Source organism: Triticum urartu, chromosome 7A (assembly GCF_056163025.1).
Source record: "Triticum urartu cultivar PI428250 chromosome 7A, HENAU_Tu73, whole genome shotgun sequence".
Taxonomy (NCBI): domain Eukaryota; kingdom Viridiplantae; phylum Streptophyta; class Magnoliopsida; order Poales; family Poaceae; genus Triticum; species Triticum urartu.
Window position 1 is genome coordinate 158320526 of NC_141879.1, and position 21576 is coordinate 158342101.

The following is a 21576-nucleotide window of genomic DNA, read 5'->3' on the forward strand; positions in this document are numbered from 1 at the left end:
TCTTTTGCCGACCACCCCACATCTCTTTGTTATCACCATGTTTCTCCCTGCTATGAATCAATGAAATAGCCAGCAATTGCTGGACATTTTCAAAAAAAAATCATTATGAAATACGTATGTTAAAATGAGGTCTCCAAAAGAAATAAATTTGTGGATTTTCAGCACATGCTCTAAAAGTCCTTGATTCTTTTTTGCAGCTCACAATTCAAGGTATTTCATCGTGAACTCTTACACACATATACATTACATCCTTGTTGTGTGTATACTTGTTTTTATAATTTTTTGAAACTAAAAAATGAATTTTGAATGTTCTAAAATTTCAGTCTCCATGGAGCTGGCCTCCAAATCGCCCTCATGCCACCACAAAGATTTTTATATCATAGGAATTATGCAAGACTTCTCTACTACTTAAAGAGAACGTAACCACCTTTCTTTCCACCACCCCTTCGTCCAACCTTCCATATATATGATAAGCAATCACCTTAATTTACTTACCTTCTGAACCAATTCCACTTTAATTTACTTATCAAACTTCTAATCAAAATATAAGTAATTCACAGCCAGATTATTATTTACACAATCGCATTATTATTGACAGGTAAATCACAAGCTAACTTATTAGAATACTTATATCATGTTGTAACGCACGGGCATTGTTATAGTTAATTTTAAAAATTAATAAAGATAAGGCGATACAGAGCACTGGAAAAGCTTATGCGGAACACCACAACAAGTCCTTTCCTTCCTCCCAAGAAAAGTCTTCCTCCCACCAGTGCCACTGCCGATCCACCTCTTCTTCGATTGCCTTTGGGCCATGGAGGTGCAGAGGACCTCGGCCCCTCGCCGGCGAGGGACCCTGTTCTCGTTCTTGTTAGTTTCAACGTCTTGGTTGGGACTGTGTGGCCACGGTTGTGTCCCAAAGTAGGTATAATGTCTCCTTGTCCATGTCCCAATGGTGTGTCTAGCTTCACTGAAGGGCGTGTGGAGGTGTGTCTCCGTCGGATCTCGCGGGATTCGATCGTTGCTGGTCTTCGGTGGATATGTTTGGATCTGGTCTCCGTTTATCTTCGTTTGGGTGTTTACATGTTTGGTCCTTTCAATCTATGACTTCCTTCATCGGTGATGGTTGCTGATCTGGTGCGATGGTCCTATGGGGTCTTAGCATGACGACTTCTCGACTATCTACTATAAAAAGGTTTGCCCGGCTCCGGTGAGGGAGGGGCGATGACGGCGGCGTGCCTTCGGCTCGTCCCAGTGCTTGTAGTCATCGCTAGGTGGTCCACGGACTTGGTTGTAATTTTTATTATCTTTGGTGTTCCTTGTATTGCCATGATTGAGAATGAATAGATTAGAAGTTTTCTTGCAAAAGAAACACCACAACAAGGCCAGAGAGTAAGCAAAGTCTTAGAGAAAGCCCGTTGTTGAAGGAAAATCATGCATTTTCAACTCTCGGCCTCTCGGGCAGCCAAGCACCATCGGAAATTCATCCGGCCCTACAGCTAAAGAAGATCCCTTGCTCCCTCATCCTGGATGGAAGGGTGCCACACTCAAGAAAGACAAATCATCGCAACCAAGAGCACACGTGAGCATTGGGGAACATGATGAGGGAGGGGGGCAGCGAGCACAACCACTTCACCACACGAAGCTACCTGCAACACAAACTAGAAGACATGACCTGTCGAACGAGATCACTCAAAAAACGGTGCAAACTATAGAAGAATAATGCCACCAAGCAGAACAAGAACTCGGGCACACCCTTGCTCGCCTCACAACTGACATGTCAGTGCGCCCATAAAGGGGAAATTGTCCCATCTTGCCTAGGATCGAAGGTGTTGACCCCCCCCCCCCCGGTTGAGTACCACCCAAGGAAGAGGAGCACAATGTGTCCAATTGGAAAAATACTAGCTAGACGGCCACCGGTTGTACATTTCCTAGAACAGAACTCGTCCACCACCCCTGTTATCCTAAGAAGACATCTCCTAGGAGGGTACAACGTTGAAGCATTGTCAAACTTCAATCCCAATATTTGATATTTGGGAGGAGTCCATATTACAACCTTGAACTCTTTCATTTGTCTAAGATTTAACCATGAACTCTGAAACCGTATAATTCATCCTTAAACTACCAAAATGGCTAGGAATCACCCACCCCTCTCCTGAAACTGGTTTTCTCTAAAGTCGACCATCCAACATATGCCAATTTTGGATGGAAGGTTATTACTGCTGGCGAACCAGCTGGTTGCGGGGATAGGTATGTGACAGGGTCTATCTCCCTTCGTCCCGGATCATTCCGGATCATTGCAGTAGGGGGTGCTGATACGTCTCCAACGTATCTATAATTTTTGATTGCTCCATGCTATATTATCTACTGTTTTAGATGTTTATGGGCTTTATTATACACTTCTATATCATTTTTGGGACTAACCTATTAACCCAGTGCCCAGTGCCAGTTTCTGTTTTTACCTTGTTTTAGAATATCGCAGAAAAGGAAAACCAAACGGAGTCCAATTGACCTGAAACTTCACGGAACTTATTTTTGGATCAGAAGAAGCCCAGAAGACTTGGAGTGCACGTCAGGGGATCTATGAGGAGGCCATGAGGCAGGGGGGCGCGCCCTCCACCCTCGTGGGCCCCTCGTGGCCCCCCTGACGTATTTCTTCCACCTATATATCTCCATATACCCTAAAAACATCCGGGAGCACAATAGATCGGGAGTTCAACCGCCAGAAGCCTCCGTAGCCACCGAAAACCAATCTAGACCCGTTCCGGCACCTTGCCGGAGGGGGCATCCCGGTGCTCTCCATGACGAGGAGGGAGTAGTTCTCCCTCGGGGCTGAGGGTATGTACCAGTAGCTATGTGTTTGATCTCTCTCTCTCTCTCGTGTTCTTGAGGTGATACGATCTTGATGTATCGCGAGCTTTGCTATTATAGTTGGATCGTATGTTTCTTCTCCACCTCTACTCTCTTGTAATGGATTGAGTTTCCCCTTTGAAGTTATCTTATCAGATTGAGTCTTTAAAGATTTGAGAACACTTGATGTATGTCTTGTCGTGTGTATCTGTGGTGACAATGGGATACCACGTGATTCACTTGATGTATGTTTTGGTGATCAACTTGTGGGTTCCGCCCATGAACCTATGCATAGGGGTTGGCACATGTTTTCGTCGTGATTCTCCAGTAGAACTTTGGGGCACTCTTTGAGGTCCTTTGTGTTGGTTGAATAGATGAATCTGAGATTGTGTGATGCATATCGTATAGTCGTACCCACGGATATTTGAGGTGACATTGGAGTATCTAGGTGACATTAGGGTTTTGGTTGATTTGTGTCTTAAGGTATTATTCTAGTAGGAACTCTAGGGTTGTTTGTGACACTTATAGGAATAGCCCAACGGATTGATTGGAAAAAATAACTTTGAGGTGGTTTCGTACCCTACCATAATCTGTTCGTTCGTTCTCCGCTATTAGTGACTTTGAAGTGACTCTTTGTTGCATGTTGAGGGATAGTTATATGATCCAATTATGTTATTATTGTTGAGGGAACTTGCACTAGTGAAAGTATGAACCCTAGGCCTTGTTTCAACACATTGTCATACCGTTTACGCTCTCTTTTATCATTAGTTACCTTGCTGTTTTTATATTTTCAGATTACAAAAACCTTTATCTACTATCCATATACCACTTGTATCACCATCTCTTCGCCGAACTAGTGCACCTATACAATTTACCATTGTATTGGGTGTGTTGGGGACACAAGAGACTCTTTGTTATTTGGTTGTAGGGTTGCTTGAGACAGACCATCTTCATCCTACGCCTCCTACGGATTGATAAACCTTAGGTCACCCACTTGAGGGATATTTGCTACTGTCCTACAAACCTCTGCACTTGGAGGCCCAACAACGTCTACAAGAAGAAGGTTGTGTAGTAGACATCAAACTCTTTTCTGGCGCCGTTGCTGGGGAGGTGAGTGCTTGAAGGTATATCTTTAGATCTTGCAATCGAGTCTTTTTGTTTCTTGTTTTAGCACTAGTTTAGTTTATAAAAAAAACTACAAAAAAATAATATGGAATTGAGTTTGCCTCATACGCTTCATCTTTTTAATATCTTTCGTGAGTATGATGGAAAGGAAAATTGTGCCAAAGTTTTAGAATAAGAATGCATTAGAATGTTTAGCACTAAATATTTGAATGATGAGCATGATTGCAATGTTGTTAGTATGAACTCCTTGAATATCCATGATGCTAATGATATGCAAAGCCACAAGCTTGGGGAAGCTATGTTTGATGAAGATGATATTTTTTGTCCCCGAAGTTTTGATGAGCAAATTTATTATGATGAAATCATGCCTCCTATTTATGATGATTATATTGATGAAAGTGGATTTGGAGAGGTCATGACTTTATTTTGTGATGAATCCACTATTTCGGAAGAGGTTCCAATTGATTATGAGAACAAAGTTGCTATCTATGATGATTATTGTGATGACTTGTATGCTATAAAGAATAATGATATCCATGAAACTTTTCATCATGATTTTAGTTTTCAATTGGATTATGCCTCACATGATAGTTATTTTGTTGAGTTTGCTCCCACTACTATTCATGAGAAGAAGTTTGCTTATGAGGAGAGTAATAAAAATTATATGCTTGTAGATCATGAAAAGAATGCTTTATGTGATAGTTATATTGTTGAATTCATTCATGATTCTACTGAAATTATTATGAGGGAGGAATATATGCTTGTAGGAATTGCAATAATATCAAGTTTCCTCTCTATGTGCTTAAAGTTTTGAAGTTATGCTTGTTTTGCCCTCCTATGCTAGTTGATTATTGTTCTCATAAGTTGTTTAATCACAAAATCCCTATGCATAGGAAGTGGGTTAGACTTAAATGTGCTAGTCATATTCTTCTTGATGCTCTCTTTATATTTCAATTCTTATCTTTTAGGTGAGCATCATTGAAATCATCACGCCTAGCTAGGGGCGTTAAATGATAGCGCTTGTTGGGAGGCAACCCAATTTTATTTTTGTTCCTTGATTTTTGCTCCTGTTTAGTAATAAATAATTCATCTAGCCTCTGTTTATATGTGGTTTTATGCTTTTAATTAGTGTTTGTGCCAAGTAGAACCGTTGGGAAGACTTGGGGAAAGTCTTTGCGATCATGCTGTAAAAAACAGAAACTTTAGAGCTCACGAGATTTGCTACCATTTTTTATTGGACAGTGCTATTTAGTTAATTCTTTTTGCAGATGATTAATAGACAAATTACTCAGGTCCACCATTTTATTTGAGAATTTTATGTGTTCCATAAGTATACGTTTGATCCAGATTACTACAGACTGTTCTGTTTTTGACAGATTCTGTTTTTCATGTGTTGTTTGCTTATTTTAATGAATCTATGGCTAGTAAAAGAGTTTATAAACCATAGATAAGTTGGAATACAGTAGGTTTAACACCAATATAAATTAATAATGAGTTCATTACAGTACCTTGAAGTGGTGTTTGGTTTCTTTCGCTAACGGAGCTTATGAGTTTTCTGTTAAGTTTTGTGTTGTGAAGTTTTCAAGTTTTGGGTAAGGATTCGATGGACTATGGAATAAGGAGTGGCAAGAGCCTAAGCTTGGGGATGCCCAAGGCAGCCAAGGTAATATTCAAGGATACACAAGAGCCTAAGCTTGGGGATGCCCCGGAAGGCATCCCCTCTTTCGTCTTCGTTCATCGGTAACTTTACTTGGAGCTATATTTTTATTTACCACATGATATGTGTTTTGTTTGGAGCATCATTTTATTTAGTTTTGCTTTCTGCTTGAATAAAATACCAAGATATGAAATTCTTAAATGTTAGAGAGTCTTCACATAGTTGCATAATTATTCAACTACTCATTGATCTTCACTTATATCTTTCGGAGTAGTTTGTTGTTGCTCTAGTGCTTCACTTATATCTTTTTTGAGCACAATGGTGGTTTTATTTTATAGAAATAGATGAACTCTTATGCTTCACTTAAGATTATTTTGAGAGTCTTAAATAGCATGGTAATTTTCTTAAATAATCCTAATATGCTAGGTATTCAAGATTAGTAAAAACTTTCATATGAAGTGCATTGAATACTAAGAGAAGTTTGATGCTTGATGATTGTTTTGAGATATGGAGGTAATAATATCAAAGTCGTGCTAGTTGAGTAGTTGTGAATTTGAGGAATACTTGTGTTGAAGTTTTCAAGTCCCGTAGCATGCACGTATGGTGACCGTTGTGTAACAAATTTGAAACATGAGGTGTTATTTGATTGTCTTCCTTATGAGTGACGGTCGGGGACGAACGATGGTCTTTTTCTACCAATATATCCCCCTGGGAGCATGCGCGTAGTGCCGAGTTTTTTTATGACTTGTAGATTTTTGCAATAAGTATGTGAGTTCTTTATGACTAATATTGAGTCCATGGATTATACGCACTCTCACCCTTACATCATTGCTAGCCTCTTGGGTACCGTGCATTGCCCTTTCTCACATTGAGAGTTGGTGCAAACTTTGCCGGTGCATCCAAACCCCGTGATATTATACGCTCTTTCACACATAAACCTCCTTATATCTTCCTCAAAACAGCCACCATACCTACCTATTATGGCATTTCCATAGCCATTCCGAGATATATTGCCATGCAACTTTCCACCATTCCGTTTATCATGACACGTTCATCATTGTCATATTGCTTAGCATCATCATGTAGTTGACATAGTATTTGTGGCAAAGCCACCGTTCATAATTATTTCATACATGTCACTCTTGGTTCATTGCATATCCTGGTACACCGCCGGAGGCATTCATATAGAGTCATACTTTGTTCTAGTATCGAGTTGTAATCATTGAGTTGTAAATAAATAGAAGTGTGATGATCATCATTTTCTAGAGTATTGTCCCAAGTGAGGAATAATAAAAGAGAGAGAGAGAAAGAAAATCCATAAAAAGAGAAGGCCCAAAAAAAGGAAAGGCCATAAAAAAAGAGAAGGCCCAAAAAAATAAGAGAAAAAGAGAGAAGGGACAATGCTACTATCCTTTGCCACATTTGTGCTTCAAAGTAGCACCATGATCTTCATGATAGAGAGTCTCTTGTTTTGTCACTTTCATATACTAGTGGGAAATTTTCATTATAGAACTTGGCTTGTATATTCCAACAATGGGCCTCCTCAAGTGCCCTAGGTCTTCGTGAGCAAGCAAGTTGGATGCACACCCACTTAGTTTATTTTGTTGAGCTTTCATATATTTATAGCTCTAGTGCATCCGTTGCATGGCAATCCCTACTCCTTGCATTAACATCAATTGATGGGCATCTCCATAGCCCATTGATTAGCCTCGTTGATGTGAGACTTTCTCCTTTTTGTCTTCTCCACATAACCCCCATCATCATATTCTATTCCACCCATAGTGCTTTATCCATGGCTCGCGCTCATGTATTGCGTGAAAGTTTATAGGTTTGAGATTACTAAAGTATGAAACAATTGCTTGACTTTTCATCGGGGTTGTGCATGATGAGAGCATTCTTGTGTGACGAAAATGAAACATGACTAAACTATATGATTTTGTAGGGATGAACTTTCTTTGACCATGTTATTTTGAGAGGACATAATTGCTTAGTTAGTATGCTTGAAGTATTATTATTTTTATGTCAATATGAACTTTTGTCTTGAATCTTTCGGATCTGAATATTCATACCACAATTAAGAAGAATTACATTGAAATTATGCCAAGTAGCACTCCGCATCAAAAAAATCTGTTTTTATCATTTACCTACTCGAGGACGAGCAGGAATTAAGCTTCGGGATGCTGATACGTCTCCAACGTATCTATAATTTTTGATTGCTCCATGCTATATTATCTATTGTTTTAGATGTTTATGGGCTTTATTATACACTTTATATCATTTTTGGGACTAACCTATTAACCCAGAGCCCAGTGCCAGTTTCTGTTTTTACCTTGTTTTAGAATATCGCAGAAAAGGAAAATCAAACGGAGTCCAATTTACTTGAAACTTCACGGAACTTATTTTTGGATCAGAAGAAGCCCAGAATACTTGGAGTGCACGTCAGAGGATCTACGAGGAGGCCACAAGGCAGGGGGCGCGCCCTCCACCCTCGTGGCCCCCTTGACGTATTTCTTGGATCTTATGTTTCTTCTCCCCCTCTACTCTCTTGTAATGGATTGAGTTTCCCCTTTGAAGTTATCTTATCGGATTGAGTCTTTAAAGATTTGAGAACACTTGATGTATGTCTTGCTGTGCGTATCTGTGGTGACAATGGGATACCACGTGATTCACTTGATGTATGTTTTGGTGATCAACTTGCGGGTTCCGCCCATGAACCTATGCATAGGGGTTGGCACACGTTTTCGTCGTGATTCTCCGGTAGAACTTTGGGGCACTCTTTGAGGTCCTTTGTGTTGGTTGAATAGATGAATCAGAGATTGTGTGATGCATATCGTATAATCATACCCACGGATACTTGAGGTGAGATTGGAGTATCTAGGTGACATTAGGGTTTTGGTTGATTTGTGTCTTAAGGTGTTATTCTAGTACGAACTCTAGGGCTGTTTGTGACACTTATAGGAATAGCCCAACAGATTGATTGGAAATAATAACTTTGAGGTGGTTTCGTACCCTACCATAATCTCTTCGTTCGTTCTCCGCTATTAGTGACTTTGAAGTGACTCTTTGTTGCATGTTGAGGGATAGTTATATGATCCAATTATGTTATTATTGTTGAGGGAATTTGCACTAGTGGAAGTATGAACCCTAGGCCTTGTTTCAACACATTGCCATACCGTTTACGTTCTCTTTTATCATTAGTTACCTTGCTGTTTTATATTTTTAGATTACAAAAACCTTTATCTACTATGCATATACCACTTGTATCACCATCTCTTCGCCGAACTAGTGCACATATACAATTTACCACTGTATATTGTGTGTGTTGGGGACACAAGAGACTCTTTGTTATTTGGTTACAGGGTTGCTTGAGAGAGACCATCTTCATCCTACGCCTCCTACGAATTGATAAACCTTAGGTCATCCACTTGAGGAAAATTTGCTACTGTCCTACAAACCTCTGCACTTGGAGGCCCAACAACGTTTACAAAAAGAAGGTTGTGTAGTAGACATCAGGTACTACACGGTACTACCCTAGTAGAGTAAAATAGAAACAACCCAATGCAAGCAATTCAAAATCGGACCAGTCAAAACAGAAACAATCTACCTTGCTGTGGTGGAGTTGTAACAACTGACATCCAATCTATGATCTAGGAAAAACTGGACTACAAATCGTTCTCATCTTCTTCTTCTATGTGCAAAGTACTACACGGCGGGAGCCTTGGCATAGCAAAATCCCGATCTCGACTCTTGAGGCTGCAAAGATAAGCTGGTCTGGAGAGGGAATGTGACATGAGCGCTGCAGATGTATCCCATGCTCCCAGCTAACACGCGCAACACCAATAGATGATGGTTACCCACAACAAAGACTTCAAAATTATCACGTGAAGGTTGATTATCCAAGGGCAAAAGCTCACAATTGTTGAGCTGGGGGTGTGGAGACGATGGGAACGAGTAGTTCCGCTGCTTAAATTTGAGAGCAACTACGTCCGTTAAGGAAACCCATCCATTTCTGTGAGAAAATTTAGTGGGATTTAGTGTAGATTGAAGAAGGTGAAGAGGGAGAGGTGCTCTCGTGGAGAAGATGGAGCCTGCGTTGTAAGATTTTTTGGGGGAAAAGAACGCTGACGCGGAAAAACGCTGGCCATTGGTAACTGACATGCATAGTCTATATATGTAAAATAGATGCAGAGTAGGAAATTTAGATAGGGACGTGGCAACTTTGCTGAGGTGTAGGGGCTGCATGTAGAGAGAACTAAGATAGTGGGGTTCATCTATTTAGGTATACTAGATGATGCCCTGCACGTTGTTGCGGGAATATTTAGCAATATTTCAATGAGGTTTTTGGTTACACGAAACATCAATATTTGAAATAATAGTTTTTGAAAGTATATAAGAATTTGATGTAAATAGCATAATAGAATAGAATTTTACATGCATACATGGTTGCATGGTGAAGTGGATTTTTAATATGCATAGTTGCATGTTGAGGGGGCCTTCTTCTATGCATGTTGAATGATGAGGTGGCATGCTTGCATGTTGAGAGAAATATGTTAGTAGGGGCTAGCTATTTAGATATAAAACATATAGGATATGTAAAGTGCTTAGAAATCCGACGTAGCAGGCACCATCGTAGATGCATGCTAGTGGGGAATTCATACTCTTGGAACACCTTAGTATTACTAGCAAAAGGACATGTGCGTTGCAACAAGAGAAAAAGAAAATCATAATCTCCAATGATCATGATCACATTTTGCTTATCACTCTCAATTTCATGAAATCATAAACATTTTTTAAACTCGTGAACATATTTGAAATCTTGACATTTTTCAAATTCATGAATAGTTAAACAAATTTTCAAACATTTTCTAAACTCAAGAATATTTTTGAATTAATGAACATTTTATACTACTTGAAAACATTTTTTGAAATTATGAACAATTTTTTTACAATTTTCTTGAATCGGTGAGCATTTCTAGAATGGACGAATATTGTTTTGGAAATTTGTGGAACAATTTTTAAAATTCACGAGCATTTTTTTAATTTAACGAACATTTTTTGATCTAGCGAACATTTTTTTGATTTAATGAACATTTTTTGAAATGCATGATCATTTTTTGAATCAATGAAGATTTTATGAATGAGTAAACTATTTTGTAAGTTACGAAGAGATTCTGAATTTTTAGGATATAATTTTCCATTCAGCAATATTTCTCGAATTGGTGAAATTTTGTTTAATTTCTTAAAAAATAATATACGAACTTAAAAAAATCATGAACATTTTTTTATTCCCCGAACTTTTGTTTTCAAAATTTCGAATAGTTTTTGAATAAGCAAACATTTTTTTATAAAATCACGAACATTTTTTGAATCCACAAACATTTTATGATTTATTAAATATTTTATTTTAAAATTCACATTTTTATTTTTTTCGAAACTTTTTTGAAGTATCAAATTATTTAAAGTAGAAAAAACAAAACGGACAAGGAAAATAAAAAATAAAATTGAAAAAAGGCCGCCGGGACATGGGCCAGCCCAAACGGGGGCGCTGTGTCTTCTCCCAGCATGCGAGCGCAGTATAGGAGGTCCCTACTGCATGGGCCGGCGGAGGCAAGGGATTCCAATGTGCGAAACTTTTTTTTATCACTAATAGATGGCATTGGTGGGTAATATTTTGCAACTCTGGTGACAATTTTCATGACGTACCGCAAGAAGCAATAGTCCATTTATTATTAGGTATAGATTTATTTCATTACCCTTGTTTACAATCCTTGCATTTCAATACTTTACTTTTATGCACGCTACACCGTTTCCACTATATCACCACTGCTTCGATTTCTCTCAACTTGCAGACATAGCTATTTAAACCCTTCAAGTGACAAAAGATTGATTCATGTGCTCCCTATGAGATCGATACTCTTATTTCAAAAAGTCTACAACTAAACCATGTGCACTTGCAAGACATCAGGACGCATTCCTTCGCGATGCGACCAGTTACGAGGATGAGCTGCCCTCCGCATCATGTTGTAGCGGTCATTGGTGGACAAGGGCGGCAGTTCCGGATCTGCTGCGATGCCGCCTGTTGCCTGCAACTGCAATGCCGACGTCGAAGCTAACCCTTCCCACCTCGCGTGCAGCTCCGCGTGGGGCAGCTCAATCTGTGACGCCCCTCCATCCACCTCCTCCCCCTTCGGCCGCTGCTCCGGAAGGGCAGCGGTGAGTTTTAGTGTCTGCCAGTGCCGATGACCGGACAAGCAAAGGGACTGAGGAAGTGGTGAAGCTCTGCTGGCACCATCTTTTATTTCAAGTATTTAGTAAGCTAGTTTAAACTTGCATGTAGTTTATGTAGATTATGTGAATTGTGGAATCTTTTGGTGGTCAAAATGTTTATTATATGTGCATTTCAATGTATGTTTGATTTGTACTTACTTTTTATTCACGTTGCATGCTTTAGTATGGATATAAAGTACTGGATTTGAGATAGACGGTTGTGGACGCGACAATTCGTGCCTTGCCCGCCACTATCCGCGGACATGCCTTGACACGTCCGCTGGCGTTTAGGTGCCCGGATTTGGTATCCACGACTGTATATGCTCTTCTAATTGGCTTGGCTGGCGGGAGGACTACTAAGCGAGGCAACATATATTGGTTGTATGATGAATTCGGCTTATCGATTAGCTACTTGAAATACCAATCGTTCGAATTTAGTTCGATTAATAACATAGAAAACATATTATTTTTTCTGTACTGAATAAACAACCAAAAATTCAAAAAAATCGATGTGGGTTTCGGTTTAGTTTTCGGTTGGTCGGTTTTATGCCCACCCTTGATATGAGGAAGCGCTAGAAGCAGGAGCGTTGGGGCGCCGGAGAAGAAGAAAGCCGGATTCAATACTCGGTACTACTTTGAGATCCATTTTGCCACGCGTTAGCCGCGGGAGAGGGCCTACCGATCAGGAGCAGATGACCTAGTTGTAGAGGATTTTTTCTCTGGCGGCCGTGGTTGCCGATGGGAGGAGGTGAGCCACATTTCATAGGAGCATACAGTGGCAAAGCGGCGGTTAATTGAGCCGTGCATGGGACTGGAGGAGAACTCTCGGAAAAGGGAGAAAATAGAGAGATAAGGGCGGCGTAGCGTCGAGAGCGTGCTTCTTCCCCTCACGTGTCTACAACTAATTAATCTGATTAGAGACTGAAAAACTTCAAAGGAAGCAAAACAGAATTGAGCTAAGAAATAGAGAAGGTAGTATTATCACTGTCGATACAAATAGGAGCTAGCGAGGCCAATGATACTATACACTTATGGACGGACTGCCATGGAAATCATCTACGCACCGAGGTGGAGCCAGCTGATTGGCGCTCAATTTTTCGCTTTGCATGAATTACGGCTCACATCGCGGTCTCTTTCTGCCACATCAGTGCGTAGCCATGTTTTCCATAACAGTTGCCCGTAAGTGTATCATTTTTATAGAAAAATGTAAGTGGTTTCAAATGGTGTCTCCTAAGAGAATTCTAACATATAAGGAGGCTAGAGGACCCGCCCTCTCGATTGCTCGCTCGATTTCGCTCAGTTTTGGTCGTTCGATAGGTTTTGGTTAGGTCAACGCAACTGCATCAACCGTTTGATTTTTACTATATCTGTTTTGACCCAGGTTCTTTCGTGGCTCTGCATGACTGGTGGGCTCAACGGGATCTTTCATTGGTTGGGTTCGATTTTCTCGCGTGAACGAATCCTGAAGCATCATGTGTCTCACGCGCTGACCGCGTCGTGCGCACGTCATGCGTCATGGGTGGCCGGCGCATACCCACCCAGATTTGTGCACCCTTGTTTGTGTTCCCCGATGACAAGTGGGCCGGTGTTGCTCTTGGCCCCGCTCGTCGGCTGCGATGGCTGTGCGTCTGTTGCTTTTGGTCCCGTTCGTCGGCTGCGGTGGTTGTGCGTCTATGGAATGGATCCGGCTTGCCTGCTACCTCTTCATGCTCCCATCCGTGCTCCCACTCCATCCTACTGCTGTTTTTTTTAATCTAATTATCACCCTCCTGATTTTAAGGGATGGGGCCGAGTCTTATTTTATTTTAATCAAATCATGCTACGTATGCGGGAGCACGGATGAACGCACGCGGGGAGCAAGTCTGGTTCCTATGGATGAGGTGGTCGCGTGTGGGCGTGTGGCGTCGCGGTGGTTGGTTGCGTAGACTGCGCAGGGTGGGCTGGCGCATGTGCACGTGGGCCCCTGGGCTGACCGATGCATAGTGCGTGTGTCGTGGGTGCCTCATCTCCTCTCGCGAGCGCGGCTTCAGTTTCCCTTTCTATCTCTTCAACGTGCTGCTACCGCCGTCGGCGCCGCCGTCAACGCCTCCGCCTCCGCCTCGTCCTCTCGGTTTCTGATGCTGCCGCTCCGACGAAGGTCGCCGCGCCGCTGGTGCTTAGATTCATGGAGGGGAACAGCAGCCACGCCACACGGCATGCCTCGCCGTGCCGCATGGTGGCCGAGAGGCGGCCGCCCCATGCTCTGCCTGCGCCGTCTCATCGTCTTCATCGACAGGAGGCATCTCTGCCGGCCTTATCCCATCACCATCGCCTCCCTTCCCTACGAGAGCGACGGATCCAATAGCTTGAGCTCGGATCGCTTCCAGGTGCTTGCGGCCGCCGCCCAGCTTGCGCTCACTTGCTGACCTTGAACTCTAGCCGCAGCAGATCGTCCATGAGGTATCTTGCTCTCTTATCGTTCTCAATTTACATCTTGTTTATCACATGTACCCAGGCCAAAGCTAATGCACATTATTTGCCTGATGAAATGGCCAAATAAATGTAACAGTTTCACGTTCTCAATCAGCACATAATAAACTTATAAAAAGTTATTTCAATAAAGTTTGTTTTGTACGGAAAATTGATAAGCTCTGTTTACTTGTTTCATTGAGCAATCTGTTCATCGGTGAATTTTTGAATCAGAATTTTAGTGCAGCTTCTGTTCAATATAGTATGTGCATGCATGATAGTCCTGACCGTTCCTTTGCAGTCCAGCTTCTACTCGATCCTGGCGTCCAGGGGTGTGGTTACGATCGCTTCTTCTAGACACATTACCAGGTATATATGATCCTGTTTTTCATTTCCCCCTTTGCTTTCTTTGTTAAGTTTTGTAATAAAAAAAGCTCATGTAGGAATCTGGCTTGAATATGCAGTCTCTCACAATGGAAGAGATCATGTTATGCAGTCTCGCATAATGGAAAAGAGAAGATGATTTTATGTCAATTGGACTCTACATGGATGGAAATGAAAACACCAGAGTGAACTCTTTTTCCTTGCTTAAGACATTAATTCATACAGCATCTCATCGTGTTATTCTGATTTTATACCCTTATGCTCTTGACAATAGTTTCTTAGCTTTCCAAAACTCAGAAGTAATTTACCTTCCCCTCATATTTTAATTGATTTTGTGCAGACTAATATAATACCAAGGCTCAAACCAGAGTTGGACGACCTCTTATCTCTAAACAATAGAAATGCAGAGCAGTCCATGGAAGCTTCCCTACGCTATTACCGCACCGCTTGATATACTGAACTTGATTCCTCGGTGCATATAAAATGATACGACTGTATTTACATTGGAGTAGGCAAGGTAAAACTAGGCTCCATCTCTGCTAATCTGTTTTGCCAATTGGATTTGCACCCTCTGGAGAGAATGTTTATTTACTCATTTTTGTTTTACCTGGCATATGTGAAATGATACAATTTGTATTTACATTGCCACCATCTTGCTAATATATGTTTGCTGCAGTAATGGTTTCTAGAAGATAGACAAGATCAAGGACTCCAACAGGCACACTGGCGGCTCGAAGAACTCACTGGGAAGATGAGCGAGTGCAAGCGGTAAGTCTTGTTGAACGCTGTCGTTGTTGTTCCTACTTGAGCCTGCAATTTCATATCTTCTGCATGTGGCATGATGAATTTTATCAATTTCTTTACTTGGAGAATGTATCACCGCCGAGTTCTTTTTTACGTAGATATATGCCATGGCTTCTTGCAGCTTAATCAAAGAATTTGATTGTGTACTCAAAGATGAAGAGAAAAGGAATACTTCTGAGGCCAACAAACAACTAAATGTCAGGAAGCAATTTATGGTTGGCAGTTTCCTTCATTGACGTCTTTGTTGTGTCATGTTCCACAATGTATAATTTCTATCTTTGTGTGTTATGATAGCTCATCAAGATTTTGAAATACCTAAATTTGTCCTGAAATTATTTGCTTAGCAAAGCTTTCTTTTAGTATCAATGTATTTTGCATAGCATTTCAATGTACACAATCCTTTTTACTTAAATATGAGCAAGGACAGAGCCAAAACTACAATTCAACCTCTATTTACTTGGCATATGTGAATGATACAATGTTTATTTACTCATTTCTCTTTTACTTGGCACATGTGCCCTTCACTGATAAATCTCAATTTCTTAAATTTCATTTTTCGTACTATTGTAACTCTCTTGGTGCTAATAGACGTGCTATTCGGTCGCCATGATGTTGCAGGTACCAAAGTAGCCTTGCAATAAGAGGATTGAACTATTCGATGCTGGTAATGACCAGGTAGATAACATTGAAATGGCATCATGTAAAATTAAGTACTCCCTCGGATTCATATTAGTTGTCGTCGGTTTAGTACAACTTTAGTACAAAGTTGTACCATACCAGCAACAATTAATATGGATTGGAGGGAGTATCATAATTTTGTGTTACTATTTATTAATCTTCCCCTGAAAGGTTAACATTCTCATCCAACTACCTTATTAGTTTTTGCAGAAATGTCAAATCAACAACTCATTCATTCTGGAATGAAACAAATGGACCAAACAGACCAAGCTATTGAGCATTCGAAAACGGCGCACTGCAAACTTACACTCTATTTTGTTGTTCATTCTTTCATAAGGTATTTAGATAGAGGAAATTAGGTGCTCCTCTACCTCTCTCTCACTCGCATTTTGATTGCCTAATATGCCGATTTTCTAAAGGTGATGTGTGCAGCTCCCTCCTGGTTTTAGTTTGAGCATGCTTCTCTCCATGGGCCTCTCTATTTAGGATTTGTGTGGATCTTGATTCATAGCAGCACAAACTTGGATATGCTTCTTTTCTCCATGGGATCTTTCAAAAATGAAAAAACAAACCCAGGAGCAAGACTTGGGCAGCAGTTTAAATAATGGTTCCCTGCACATCAGTTTATTTCCTTGCATTGGTTCTTTATGTTATAAGTCACACTTTCCTATTTTGTCAAAGAAAGAGTGGACTCATTCATGGACTTCTACCATATATATTAACACTGGTATGCTGATCAACCCAGTGATCCTCTGATCCTAAATCATTTTCCGAGAAACACTATGCTTTTCTCTATATCAAGGTAGTACTGTGTCAAAGTGATGCTTCTTTGTGCTACATTCATCTATTTATTTGGAAGTTCGAACTAATTTTGTGTTCATTTTTACTTATTGCATGATTCATCTGTGTAAAACCAAGAAGATGCCTCTTAAATTTTGTGTATTTCTGAAATATGTTCTTTTTATCATCATCAGATACAAAAAAATTCCATTTCATGCCTATTCCTAATTTATTATTTTCTCTAGCTGCAAAATTTTATTAGGACTATGATTCTCACTTTTTGCGTATGGATGGATATGCCGATTGAAATTCAAGTTGCTCCAGGATTCCTTGCTAATGAACAGACAGGCGCATAAAGTGACAAATACCCAATCTGATTGATAAGCTGGCTGTCCATGTACACACAATATTCAATTTTTTAGTCTATGTGCGGAAGTGAAAGCATCTGTGAGTGCATGTAGATATATTTTGTCAACCTTTTTTTGGTTACCAAACTCCGGTGTGTAAGGTATGAGAGGACCATGTAAAATTTCTTTTAAAAACGATTTTCGTTATGCGCACCTCTGCCCAGATTGGGTATGGTGGTACTAAAAAGTGATGCTCTAATGTTCGTCTATGTTGTGGAGTTGGTTCTTTTGAAGTTGAAGTAGCATGTGTTTGTACGGTAATCTTCTCAGTTTTTAAGCTTCAGCTACAAACATATATGCCATCCACTTTCAGATTTCAGTGTAGGCTTATAGGGGGTGGATCATTGGGCTGTGTTCAGAATTAGGGCTTGAGAGAAAGAAAATAATTAAATACCAGGTTGTATAGAGTTGCTATCATTTTGAATAATAATGATGCTCTTAATAACCCTTATTGCTTATATTGTTTGTGCTCCTCTGAAGAAAAATTAGGACTAAATTAAAAGATGGGCCTAAATGCCACACAACTGATGATTAAAATATAAAAACTATCGCTTCCATGTTACCCAAATAACACAACAAATTGTGCATGCTAAGTATAAAGAGGGTCACAATTCATGCCATTTGTGCTTACTCAAACCTGAAGCTAATAACAAATGCAAATATTTTCATCGCGGGCATGGCTTTAGCGTGCCTCTGCGCCATTTGGCGCAACGGGTCCACTAGTTATAAAAACAAGTCACTCATCACAGAAACATGACCAGGCAACGGCAACTTCCATACTACAGAAGCCAAGACTAAGATTGCTTAGGCTAATGCCGGCCCCCTCAGGCTTAAAAGTTGCCTCGCTACTCTCAACAACTTGTCTCCCATTAATTGAAATTGCCATGAGATGAACCTTCAGAAACTTCTCAAGTCCAACAGAAACCACGCGACGCGAGAGCTTGGTCACACCATTGGCATCGACAGGCAACCCGTCATATTCGGAATCAAGTAATTTGACGAGGACATCATCAGTAGAGGTGCCAGCAGTGAATACACTTTGGAAACCAATTGGCCATGACCCACCAGTGAGTTTTATACAGATTGTGGCCTCCACAGAGAAACTAACGTGGCTGAATTCAAGTTTCAGCGTGCTGAGCCTGCTAGGGTAAACACCAGTTAGGCAATACCCACTTCTGTAAGTCACAGCAAGATCACTCAGATCTTTATCCTCAGCTTTTGTAGTACCCTTGACTTTGAGGGAAACCTCAATGTAGGAAGGGTCTATTGACACCGCAATAGCTCGACTAGGGCCGGTCAATGCAAGATATGGATCCTGCATGATCGAAACAAGTATGTAGGTCAATAATTATGTTTTACTTAATCAGTAATAAGACTGCATCAAGTGGATATAATGCAACAACCAATCTATTATAATATATTCCATGCACTCTCTTCTTGTCAAGTTATAGTGCATATTTTCCAAAGTCAAAATTTTGTAAACTTTAATTAATGAGGCAAGGAGAGAGTGTACAAGAACAAAATGCATGCAACTTGGGAAAACAAACAAATGGGTAGAAATATACAAACCTCTTCAGTGATGGTCTGGCAGCTATTTCTCGGACGGTGAAAAATAATGTTGCGCTTGTTATCCAGGATATCACGTCCAATAACGGTACCAAATACTTGCAGTGGCCAGTGTAAGCACTCTTTGATTGATGTGATCTTGACTGACTTGAACTGTAGAGTATCCATGGGATCGGGCGTGTCACGGGAAGCAGGGAACGTATAACGCATGGCCGGGATAGATGCTGCATTGTTCCATTAATATCAAGTTAGTGAAAGAATGAAACAAAATACTTAATAGTCATGGTAGTTACTCCTTCTGTCCCATAATATAAGATGTTTTTGCAAGCTAAACTAGCTTGCAAAAACGTCTTACATTGTGGGACGGAGGGAATAGGTCATAGCGACATTTTTTACAACCTATTTACATCATCATATTAAACTTGCTTTAAGAAACTAAAATAACCGCGGAACACAAATAATTAAATTGGGATGATTACTGGTTTGATGGAAGGTGACGCCGCGGCCGCGGCAGGCGTAGAATTTGTTCCAGAAACGGCGGAACTTGGAGGCGAACAGCTCCTCCTCGCACTGCGCCCACTCCGTCTCCTTGTCCTCCAGCCGCCTCGCCTCCTCCGCGGCTTCCTTCGCCTTGGCGGCTTCTTCGGCCATGAGTCTGGCTGTCTTGGCGGCTTCTTCTGCCTCCTTGGCTTTCGCGGTGTCCGTCGTGGCAGCTTTTTTGGCCTCTCTGGCCTTCCTCTTGGCAATCTTGGCGGCCCGTACAGCATCCGCGGCAGCTGCCCTCTCGGCCGCGTAGGCGTTGGCCCTGGCTGTCTTGGCTGCTTCCACGGCTTTCGCCTTGGCAGCTTTCGCCTTGCTTCTCTTAGCCGTAGCCATCGTCGCACGCAGCAGCTAATTCTTCAGCCTTTTAAACAGAATGTAATTCTGACCGCAGGGGACGCAAGGTAACGGAGCCTGTCGGACAGGAGACGCAAATGGTGATTCGCTGGCCGGGCCGCCGTCGGGGGACGGCGAAAACAATACTCGTACAGTCGTACTAGTGTGATTTCTGGCTTCGGTGGACTTCTTCTGACGCCGTGCACGCGTGTATTTATAACAGATGCGGAGCCGCTTGTGGGGTTTCAGTTTAAATCCGACTCGGGAGCCGGCCGAGCGCGTTAGGAAGTCGGAGTCCGACGGGCTGTCCAACGCTTTAGCAAACATCAATCAAACGGGGAAGGGAAGATGTGGAAGATCTGCTGCAGAGGCTCGATCTGCAATGATTTCGTGAGGGAAACAGAGGTGGAAACACCACATCTTCAGGTATGCTAGAAGTGCGCCGCCCTCTGCCTTCCTCTCATGCTCGCGCCCGAGCGGGAAGGCTCCGTCCATGAGCTCCGCTGCTCCAGCGTCGGCCCGAGCGACCTCGCTCCCCTGCCGTCTCCGGTACCGCGCCGGCGAGCGCCACCGCCGGAGCTGCTCTGTCCGCCGCCTGCACGCTGTCTCCGCCTCGGTGCACCTTGCCTCTGCCGTTTCCTGCTCGCGTTCGCCTGATCCCAGCGCGCCGAAGACTCGCCAAGTTCCGCCGCCGCGCCCTTGTTCCTCTGCCGTGGCCCGCGTCATCCCCGGCGAGCAAGCCGCCAGCAGCGCCACAGCCGTCCCCGTCCACGCGCTCGAGTCCTCGAGCGAGGACCTCACTACGTCCCTGGCCTCCTCCGAGCGCCGCCCTTGCCGTTCTCCACCGCGGTCGAGCCGCCCATCGACCAGCTTCCTCGAGCTCCTCCTGCTCGTGGCCGCCTCCTCCAACGGCGCCTCGACCACGCCACCTCGTCGTTGCTCCGGCCAACTCCGGCAAGCCGCCGGCGAACTGGCCACCCAGGACGCCCCTACCTCCATCTTCGTTGCCGCCGGCTGTATCGAGCAGCAGCGAGCGCGCCGCTCGACCGGATCCTGCTAGCGTTGACCGATTATTTTTTCTGTACTCAATAAACAACCAAAAATTCAAAAAAAAATCGATGTCGCTTTGGATTTAGTTTTCAGTTGGTCGGCTTTTATGCCCACCCCTGAGATGAGGAAGCGCTAGAAGCAGAAGCGTTGGGGCGCCGGAGAAGAAGAAAGCCGGTTTCGATACTTAGTACTACTTTAAGATCCATTTTGCTACGCGTTAGCCGTGGGAGAGGGTGTACCGATCAGGAGCATATATGACCTAGTCGTATAGGATTTTTTTTCTGGCGGCCGTGGTTGCCGATGGGAGGAGGTGAGCCACATTTCATACGAGCATACGGTGGCAAAGCGGCGGTTAATTGAGCCATGCACGAGATTGGAGGAGACCTTTCGGGGAAAAGGGAGAAAATAGAGAGATAAGGATGGCGTAGCGTCGAGAGCATGCTTCTCCCCCTTTAGCTACAGGCACACGGGAATTGTACCTACCCCTGTACCCAGAATTACACGTGTCTACAACTGATTAATCTGATTAGAGACTAAAAAACTTCAAAAGAAGCAAAACAAAATTGAGCTAAGAAATAAGAAGGTAGTATTATTACTGTCAGTACAAATAGGAGCTAGCGAGGCCGACGATGCTATACACTTATGGATGGACTGACACGGAAATCATCTACGCACCGAGGTGGA

General features: G+C 42.2%; 1 protein-coding gene and 1 long non-coding RNA gene across 13 annotated transcripts; one reads left to right on the forward strand and one right to left on the reverse strand.

Moving 5' to 3' along the window:
* Window positions 1–13930: 13930 nt before the first annotated feature.
* Window positions 13931–17607, forward strand: LOC125518556 (uncharacterized). Of its 12 annotated transcripts, none has more exons than XR_015610492.1 (8): window positions 13931–14338; window positions 14649–14716; window positions 14791–14916; window positions 15072–15248; window positions 15408–15499; window positions 15634–15798; window positions 16154–16210; window positions 16415–17607. It is a non-coding gene; the product is annotated as an uncharacterized LOC125518556 (long non-coding RNA). The 12 variants fall into 12 exon arrangements; XR_015610494.1 differs by having other exon boundaries at window positions 15634–15750; XR_015610489.1 differs by having other exon boundaries at window positions 15657–15798.
* Window positions 17608–17757: 150 nt separating this feature from the next.
* On the reverse strand, window positions 17758–21102 carry LOC125518557 (uncharacterized). The gene is made up of 3 exons (XM_087534924.1): window positions 19446–21102; window positions 18970–19190; window positions 17758–18715 (listed from the first exon to the last, which is right to left on the reverse strand). The coding sequence occupies exons 1-3, from the start codon at window positions 19840–19842 to the stop codon at window positions 18137–18139; spliced, it is 1197 nt and encodes a 398-aa protein (XP_087391050.1). The 5' UTR covers window positions 19843–21102; the 3' UTR covers window positions 17758–18136.
* Window positions 21103–21576: the final 474 nt, after the last annotated feature.